Source organism: Sinocyclocheilus anshuiensis, unplaced genomic scaffold, assembly GCF_001515605.1.
Source record: "Sinocyclocheilus anshuiensis isolate Anshui unplaced genomic scaffold, SAMN03320099.WGS_v1.1 scaffold1885, whole genome shotgun sequence".
In the NCBI taxonomy this organism is placed as follows: domain Eukaryota; kingdom Metazoa; phylum Chordata; class Actinopteri; order Cypriniformes; family Cyprinidae; genus Sinocyclocheilus; species Sinocyclocheilus anshuiensis.
The window spans coordinates 1173291-1182547 of record NW_015542322.1 but is presented as its reverse complement, the minus strand read 5'-3'; the positions used below and the strand labels follow the sequence as shown (position 1 = coordinate 1182547).

The following is a 9257-nucleotide window of genomic DNA, read 5'->3' as shown; positions in this document are numbered from 1 at the left end:
TTATTTTTTTGTAAAAAATGTATTTGAATATCTAGAATGTCTTTGCATTGACTTTCAGGAGCAATAAAGCAGCTGTGGGTAACTCTGTGACCACCATCCTCCATAATAACCACTCAGAGAAACCCCTCACTCCAAAGAGCTCCAATCAGAAACCCTCCTTCAAGTAGGTTCATTATGACGTTGAATGTTTGCACAGCTGTGTGAACTAATCTTAGACATAAGTCCTCTAAATAAGGTTCTATTTTGCTTGAGTATGCTGTTTCCAGGCCTACACATTTACAGTATTCGCCCTCTCTCTGTTTTTACAGTAACATAATCAAAGCCACCGTAAATGATGATGTGACTCTGGATGTGAGCTGTTCTCTTACTAAGTCTCAGAAGAACTTCTCCTCTGCGTCATCAAGCTCCAACAACAACGCCCCCCGTAGCCCCCGAAGCCCAGGTCAGCCAAGCAGACGAGAGGTGACCGAAGAGGAGGCCGAAAGGTCAGCAGTTTTCCAGCCCTCTGTTGTTTCCACCCTAGTTGTGATCATCTCGGTGCAAATGTTTGATTGACCTTTGAGGCATTTCAAACTGTTTCTAAATGGCCTTTGTATACGGTTAAACATTTACAACATTTTTTTACAGGTATATTCAGCAGGTGAACCATGCTGCTATTACCATCCAGCGGTGGTATCGTCGCCAAGCCAACAGAAAGAGAGCCAATGAGAATACAATCAAACACCTCCTCGCATCCAAAAAGAAGGTAATGTATTTCACCCAAGGAGGTCTTAAAAAATCTTGACTTAAATATTTAATCATAAAATATAACATTTAATATTTGAATAAAAAAAATATTTATTTAGAATACATGACTATTTTTGAATGCCCTTCAATGTAGAAAGATTATTTTTGTTTCCAGTTGATGTAGTTACAGTATCTACCAGTATAGGCAATATCCTGCAGTGGATATTGTTATTGTCTGTTCAAAGGTATCGCTCCCATGCTTATGGGTGATTTGGTGTATTTTCCATAGGAGAGGGAGCAGAGAGTAGAGGAGGAGAAAACCACTGAATCACTGAAGAAGAAAGAAGATGATCGAAAGCGCATCAGGGAAGAAAAAGCTCGTCTGGCTCGACTTACCGCCATACAGGTATAGTAGGGTTCAGAACTTGTATACAGAACTAATATACACTATGGTTAAAAAGTTTGGGGTCAGTAATATATTATGGTTTTAAGGAAGGTAATACTTTTATTCATCACGGATGCATTAAATTGGTCAAAAATTACAGTAAAGACATTTAGACTGTTACAAAAATGTTTCTATTCCTCAAAGAATCCCGAATTTAAAAAAAACAACCAAGAGCTTGTAACACGCCAAAGAGAAAGGAAAAATTGAAATCGCATCATATGATATATCATATTTAAGCAGCACAACTGTTTTCAACATTTATAATAATTTTGAATAATGTTGTGAGCACCAAATCAAGATTTCACAGGAATAAATTACATTTTAAAATATATTCATATGAAAAACTGTTATTTTGAATTGTAGTAATATTTCACAATATTACTTTTTTTGATGAAATAAATTCTCTTTAAAAACTAACCCTAAACATTTGAACGGTAGTGTAGTTTGCGCTGCTGTTGTAGTTTGTGTCGGCTAACACATTGTTTTCTCACTGGTGCATAATTGTGCATCCAAAACAGGAGCTTCAGCAGAAAAGAGCCCAACGTGCTGCAGAGGTACAGCAGATCGCAGAGGAGGAGGTAGAGGCACTAAGACATGCTGGGAAAGTGGGGCGTAAAAAGCTCACCAAGAGTTCACCCACTTCTCCCACTGACGTCAAGGCTAAAAACACAGGTATGCACTATTCTGGGTCTCTGATCAAACTCCGAAAACATATTGCAGTCACATTTCACCCCTTAAGCCATAAAAATCCATTTTGATTAGTCACTGGGTTTGGCATTTGTTCTTCAGATTCTAATGTGAACGTGGTGCCTGATCTGGATGATGTGACGAATCTAAGGGCTGCGTCACCCGCAGGTTCTATATGCAGAGGATCTCAGTGTTCTCAGGTAGCGTCTCGCAACAAACTGGTCCTGATTCCACCAGTCGTGAAGAAAAATAAACACTTTTGCTCATCACATCACTTCATTCCCTCAGGAGATCCTCCAGAGGTCTGTGAGCATGGAGGATCAGCGGCAGGGGGCGTCATCGAGCAGGGCGCAGTCAAAAACCACTCTTAATGACTTGCTGGACACACTGAAGCTCTTGGAAGAGGAACCAGACAGACTGTCAGAGCCCAAGAGCTACAGGAAGGACAAGTATTCGTGGATTGATGAGGTGATTGACTTATCTTAGTATATACAGGTTCTATATATACACTACCATTTCTTATGCTCACCAAGGCTGCATTTATACAGTAAAAACAGTAATATTATATAAAATACTATTACAGTTTAAAATAACTGTTTTCTAGTTTAATATATTTTAAGATGTAATCTATTCCTGTGCTGGCAAAGCTGAATTTTCAGCAGCCATTTCTCCAGTCTTCAGTGTCACATGATCTTTCAGAAATCATTCTAACAGTTCTTGGAAAACAGTTGTGCTACTTCATATTTTTGTGGAAACTGATACATTTTCTTTTAGAATAAATGCATGTGTCCTTGCTGAATACAAATATTCATTTCTTTTGAGTGTAAATTACCTTTTTAATGGTTGGCTAACCATCACATGCATTTTTTTTTCAGGATGGAGACTCTAACTCCCTGACTACGGATAATGTGGAACGGCACAGGCAGCTGAGTCAGACTCCAGCTCTACCAGATGGGGGTGCTCTGCTTTCAGAGGCCAAACTGCAGAGCATTATGAGCTTCCTGGATGAGATGGAGAAGTCAGAGCAGGAGAGACCACGCTCAGTCACTTCTGGATCACATAGAGAGGTAAGCACATCTGAACTGAGCATATGAAGCTACGTTTTTATGCTGTATCAGCAATGAATTTTATATTCATGTGTATGTGAGTGTAGGTGGTGTTGTCAGAGGAAGATCTAGCAGTTGTGGAACAAGCCTCAGCCACAGCTGCTGAGGTCACCGGCTCTATGATGAGACTCAAACTGGAGCTGGATGAGAAAAAACGCACAGTCAATATGCTACAGACAGCACTGGTAAAACAAACACACACACATTTGCATATCATCAGTATGGTTCAATACTCTCTTCACATTCAACCTCCAATGATATTACATATGTTTATGTGCAATATGCAACAGATGCTACATGAATAGTGCTGTCTGAGACTGATATGAATGTGTGTCTGTAGACCCAGCAGAGGGAGCTGACGATCCGGCATGTAAAGGAGACTGAGAAAGAGCTCAATCATACGTTCCAGTTACAGAAGCAGCAGTATGAAGCTACAATACAGAGACACTTGACGTTTATAGACCAGGTATTGATCTCAACACACTTCAACCGAATAGAGACACCAGACATCAGCAGACAACAACCTATATAGAGTGTTGTTTATATTTTTTCGTCTTTAAAAGTTTTCCTAGTTTATGTGGATTATAAATTACATTTTAAAATGTTTTAAACTTGTGTGTGTGTGTGTGTGTGTGTGTGTATTCAAGTCTGCATTTATTTGATCGAAACTTCAGTAATATTGTGAAATATTATTGCAATTTAAAATAATGTTTTCTATTTTAATATTCTTTCAAATATAGTTTATTCCTGTGATGCAAACTGAATTTCCATCAACCATTTTGTCTTCAGTGACACATGATCCTTCAGAAATCATTGTAATTTATTAACTTTCTTTCTTAATTAAGAAAATACTTTTTTTTTTTTAATTACTTATATTCAGCAAGGGGAAAAAATGTTACATTGAAAAAAATAGTAAGTGATAGTAAAGATTTGTATTATTACTTTAACTTTTTATTCCTCAAAGAATCCTGAAAAGTATGACAGGTTCCAAAAAAAAAAGCAGCACAACTGTTTCAACATTGATAATAAATCAGCATGTTAGAATGATTTCTGAAGGATCATGTGACACTGAAGACTGGAGAAATGGCTGAAGTGATGGCTGATGAAAATTCAGCTTTGCATCACAGAAATACATTTTTTTTAAGTATATTAAAATAGAAAACTTATTATTTTAAATTGCAATAATATTTCACATTATATTACTGTTTTTCTGTATTTTTAATCAAATAAATGCAGCTTTGATAAGCATAAGAAACCTTTTTTAAAAACATTAAAAATCCTACTGATCCCAAACTTTTGAATGGCAGTGTATGTCTTACTAGTAGATGGGTTTGTACATGTATTAACTCTCTTTCTCTCTCAGCTGATTGATGATAAAAAGTCCCTGAGCGAACGTTGTGAGGAAGTAGTGGGAGAACTCAAGCAGGTGGATCAGAAATACACAAAGAAGATCGCTCAGATGCAGGAGCAACATGAGCTGGTGAGTTCAGTTTATTCATGTTTTGAGATGTTGGTGTAGTGATGTGATTGAGGAGGTGCGTCTGAGCAAAATGTGGCCACAAGGGGGCGATCAAGCTTTAAATGTCTGCTTAAGTGTATTATAGCCTATGTAGCCATAGTGCGTGTTGGTTTCTACAGCTATTGTTTCCACTGGTTTGTGGTTTTCTCTGCTGCTGTCATTAACTGTATCTCCGCACATAAGCTTGAGTATGTGCATATTAACATCAAGTGCATGTTCACGTGCCGTGTTGCTTTGCCACTGCTAACTGTTTCTATCTTTCTGCATTTGTTGTGTGTTTCTGTCGTTATCTTTCCTTCTGTCTGCCTGTAGGTGTGGCAAATTCTGGGTCCCATGTGTGAGGTAACTCTTTTTCTATCTAACCCCTCATCACTCCCATGTTCTGTCATTTCCTTTCTTTTATTCCTCTTATCTAACACAGACTTGCAGACTTTCCATTTTGCTTGGAGCCATTGACCTTGCATGCTTTTTTTAACCTCAAGGAAGTAGCCTGCTGGCTGTTGATGATTTACTGTAATAACAGGATTATTTCCAAGTTAGTCAAACTTCTGGTTTCGAGACCTTGCTTTTTTCTGCATTCCGCAGCCCATGTTTGTGCAAATGATGTGTGATACCATCATTGTTAGTTACATTTTAAGTGCTGAACATTCCCTCAGTGTATCTTGGTGTTCCTATCGTACATGGGAAGGAGTTAAGCGCATGTTACATTTGTCACATGTTTAAGATGGAAACAAAATACAGAAATAGGACAAATAAATAACTTTATGTACTGCCTAAAGCTTAAAACAGCTCTGCATTAATTACTGAAGTTTAATACTTTTATATATTTCATACATTCATTATTGATTCATCATGCTGTTCAAATGAAATGATTGCTCTAGTCTAGTGCAGAAATGCACAAACTCTTTTCTATGAAGAGCCAAAAAACTGGTAACACTTCAGCATAAGGACCAATTCTCACTATTAACTAGTTGCTTATTAGCATGCATATTGGATGTTTATTAGTACTTATAAAGCACAATCTGCATGACCATGTTCTACATCCCTAATCCTACCCAATACCTAAACTTAACAACTACCTTACTAACTGTTAATAAGCAGCAAATTAAGAGTTTACTGAGGCCAAAGTCATAGCTAATGGTTTGTTAATAGCGAGAACTGGACCTTAAAATAAAGTGTGACCAAAAACTTGATAGAGGGCCATGGGTCGATATTAATTGTTGTATTATATTCAACTATACTGTATTACAATTTTCATTTTTTTTAATCAAATTGACTTAAATTCTATAAATTTTAATGCAAAAATAAAACAAAAAGTGTTAAAACACTACGTCAAGTTAGAAATAAAGATATGCTCCAACTGCATGTTTTTGTCCCTGTCTTTTCCCTCTTTTGTGATATGAAAAAGGTGGGCCAAATTAAAGACGTCACAGGCCAAATTTGGCCCATGGGCCCTTGGTTAAGGGACCTCTGCTCTAGTGTATCCTCAACACCGTGGCAAAATGCACAGATCAAATCATAACATTGTAACAACTGTAAGGGGCCAACTACATAAACAGGGCCATTATGTTAAGACTGTGACATAAATTATTTTTTTGTAGCTATAACCAGAGGCCAGTTGCATAAACTTAGTTACCAAGTTAAGACTGTGTTAACAAGTAGTTTGACTAACTAGCAGTTAACCAAGTGTTAATCAGTCTTACTTTTAAGATTCAAATTATACCAACATTTTTATGTCACAGAATTAAAACCCTCATTATTTTTTTATTTTATTTTTTTATTGTTTCCTGTGGTGCTGGTCACTCGATTCAGTGAAATTACAATGAATGGTGACTGAGGATTTTAAAAAGAAAAAAGCATCATAAAAGTGGTCCATATGACCATGCTCGGGTCTTCTAAAGTAGATAGCTTTGGAACTTTGGAAATGAAACTTAAGTTGTAATACAGTAAAAATGTTGACATACTGGCTGTGGTCACCTTGGCACATGCATTAGAGAAGTACTTACATGTGATTCATGAGTGAATTATTCTTAAATGATCGATCCAGCTCACAAAGCCCGTTTGAACGATTCACTGACAAATCAGACATCGCTGCTTTTATCATTAAGGTTCAAATGTTTGAGTTTTTCAGTCAAAGCTATCCTATGACTTTGGACTTATGATACATTTATGGTGTTTGTGCATCTTTTTAACTCTAGAAAACATCAGACCCCATTCACTGTAATTAGACAATGACCATGACCAATGCATTCTGCACATTTTCTTCTTCTGTGTTCCATTAAAACACAAATTCAAAGTTTGGAGTCAAATGGTTTTGAGTAAATGACAGAATTTACACTTTTATGTAACATATTTCTTTACAGTAACCCATTAGACATTGTATCCTGCCATGACTGAGGTTTTGTCTTTCTGTTTAACCCTCCCTCCATCTCTCTCTTTCTCCACATAGGAGATTAAGAAGCTGAAAGAGTTAATGGGTGCCACGGAAAAGATCCGCCGGGAGAAATGGATTGATGAGAAGACCAAAAAGATCAAGGAGATCACTGTAAAAGGTCAGCAGAGTCCAACAACAAGCGTCTGTTCACACCAGTGCCCCATCTCTCTGATTGGAATCAGATCACCGCACCCTTCAACAATATTCATTACAGCCCAGCCTGCCTGTTTCTCTAAACCCAGCTGCCAAAATGTGTCACACATTTATGATTTATATCTGTGGCATTAAGAAAAGGATGAAATGGCTTATAATGTCATAACGTTCTCCAAGATCCTTTGTTAAATTGCATAACTGGTATATATATATATGTGTGTGTGTGTGTGTGTGTGTATATATATATATATGTGTGTGTGTGTGTGTGTGTGTATATATATATATATGTGTGTGTGTATATGTATGTGTATATATATATGTGCAGCTTATGTTTGGAATATTTTGCCAAGATAATACCATTTTTAATTAAAATTAGAGCAATTCGATTTTCTTTTTTTTTTTTTTGAGTTTTGATTTGAACTGAAAAGTCTGACACCAGAAATCCTAGATTTTCCATGTGAACTTTTTGGATCCCCTTATAATTCAAACATTACATCAGCGAATAGTGTCAATAGTAGTTTTATTATTTTCCTTCTTTGAATTCCATTGGAATTTCCCTGATTATTTCAATGCTATTGCAAACATTTATGTTAGTTTTGAATAATGTTTGCATAACTGTCTCCTCCTGTATGCTCTAAGGTCTGGAGCCAGAGATTCAGAAGCTCATAACCAAACACAAGCAGGAGCTGAAGAAACTCCGAGTTCTTCATGAGGCAGAGCTGCTTCAGGCAGACGAGAGGGCCGCCCAACGTTACATCAGACAGACCGAGGAATTACGACAGCAGTTGGAGAGAGAAAGAGATGAACAGTGCCAGAGAGAGAGAGAACTGGCCAAGCAGAGGTACGCACACCCTTACATACTCGCATGTGTCCAGTGCACAGAATCATCTGCTCACAGAATACACATCTGTTCATCAGAGATCAAACCAGTTACAGAGACGGACAGCCAAGACGATGTGTTCACAGATGTTAGAAAACACAAACACATTAAAACTGGGAGAGAATGGAAAAAAGCGACAGAGGAAGCTGACTAGACATGATCTTAAAGCTAAATACTGCTTTTGAAAACGCACACACACATATTTACTTAGTTATCACAATGAGGACTAAAGAGTCTGCTGTTTTTAAAGAATCTTTTTTTATTAAAGACTAACCCTGCTGTACTATGAACTTTCTGTTGGTGTATTTCCTGTTGAAAGATGAAGTTGAAGTAGGAAATTTTTTTAACCTGGTTTATAACTGTGAACCACGATTTGCCACGAAGACTCTTTTATTTCACACACAAACTTCTGTCAGACACTCTTCATGCAGCTATTTCCTGACAAAAACAGAATAAAACCCAATATAAAAAAAGCAGAATGCACAATAAAAGCACTATAAACGTGCTCTATAAGGGTGCTTTCACACCTGTAGATCGATTGCTTTGTTCCGAAACAGGGATTAAAATGATTACAATGTTGCTTTTTATTCTTGGTGCGGTTCACTTTCACACGGCACAGTTTCTAAACAGACCAAATTTTTTAATACAAGTCATGCGCGAGTAAACTGTTCTCTCATTGGTCAAAGTTCCACGGTTTATTTTCCGGGATTCCACTTAGCTCTCACTGTCATCCGTCAGGATAGAACGACAACAGCTTTTTTTTTTGTAGCTGTCCTTATATTAATTTATAATTTTGAGCAGGAGTCCAGGATTCATCGGGAAAACATTTTTAAAATGCACCTACTAGGAAGAAGAGCAATAAGACGGCATTATAAAATGACTAGATGTATAATGGGTAATTACATAAGTTCCGTGAAAAGCATTAGCTTTGTTGTTTTGCTAATACTTCAAAATGAACCTGTGAATGTCTGTGGGTGAGCACGTCTTCGCCATTCAAAATCAAAGCTCACTTCTAATTGCTTTTCTTCCTAGTAGGTGCATTTTAAAAATGTTTTCCCGATTAATCCTGGACTCCTGCTCAAAATGATAAATTAATATAATGACAGCTACAAAAAAAACAACAACAATAAGCCCGCGAAGCTGCTGTTGTTCCATCCTGACGGATGATAGCTGGAATCCCAGAAAATTAACCGTGGAATTTTGACCAATGAGAGAACCGATTACTCGCGCGTGACTTGTATTAAAGGGGTCATATGATGCTTTTTTAAAGATCATTATTTTGTGTATTTGGTGTAACAGAATATGTT

The 9257-nt window shown here is 37.1% G+C and overlaps 1 protein-coding gene across 2 annotated transcripts in view; it reads left to right on the top strand.

Annotated features, from left to right (window-relative positions):
- Positions 1 to 9257, top strand: part of LOC107690939 (centrosomal protein of 131 kDa) — a 23673-nt gene that overhangs the window by 7114 nt on the left and 7302 nt on the right. The window contains exons 6-19 of one of the 2 annotated variants that reach the window (XM_016489377.1): positions 59 to 163; positions 309 to 485; positions 628 to 745; positions 1016 to 1132; positions 1690 to 1843; positions 1961 to 2058; positions 2147 to 2326; positions 2734 to 2925; positions 3012 to 3149; positions 3305 to 3430; positions 4328 to 4444; positions 4796 to 4825; positions 6933 to 7035; positions 7710 to 7911. In XM_016489377.1, the coding sequence (XP_016344863.1) occupies positions 59 to 163; positions 309 to 485; positions 628 to 745; positions 1016 to 1132; positions 1690 to 1843; positions 1961 to 2058; positions 2147 to 2326; positions 2734 to 2925; positions 3012 to 3149; positions 3305 to 3430; positions 4328 to 4444; positions 4796 to 4825; positions 6933 to 7035; positions 7710 to 7911 (1857 nt within the window). The remainder of the gene's footprint in view (positions 1 to 58; positions 164 to 308; positions 486 to 627; positions 746 to 1015; positions 1133 to 1689; positions 1844 to 1960; positions 2059 to 2146; positions 2327 to 2733; positions 2926 to 3011; positions 3150 to 3304; positions 3431 to 4327; positions 4445 to 4795; positions 4826 to 6932; positions 7036 to 7709; positions 7912 to 9257) is intronic. The other variant, XM_016489378.1, reaches the window with a different exon arrangement.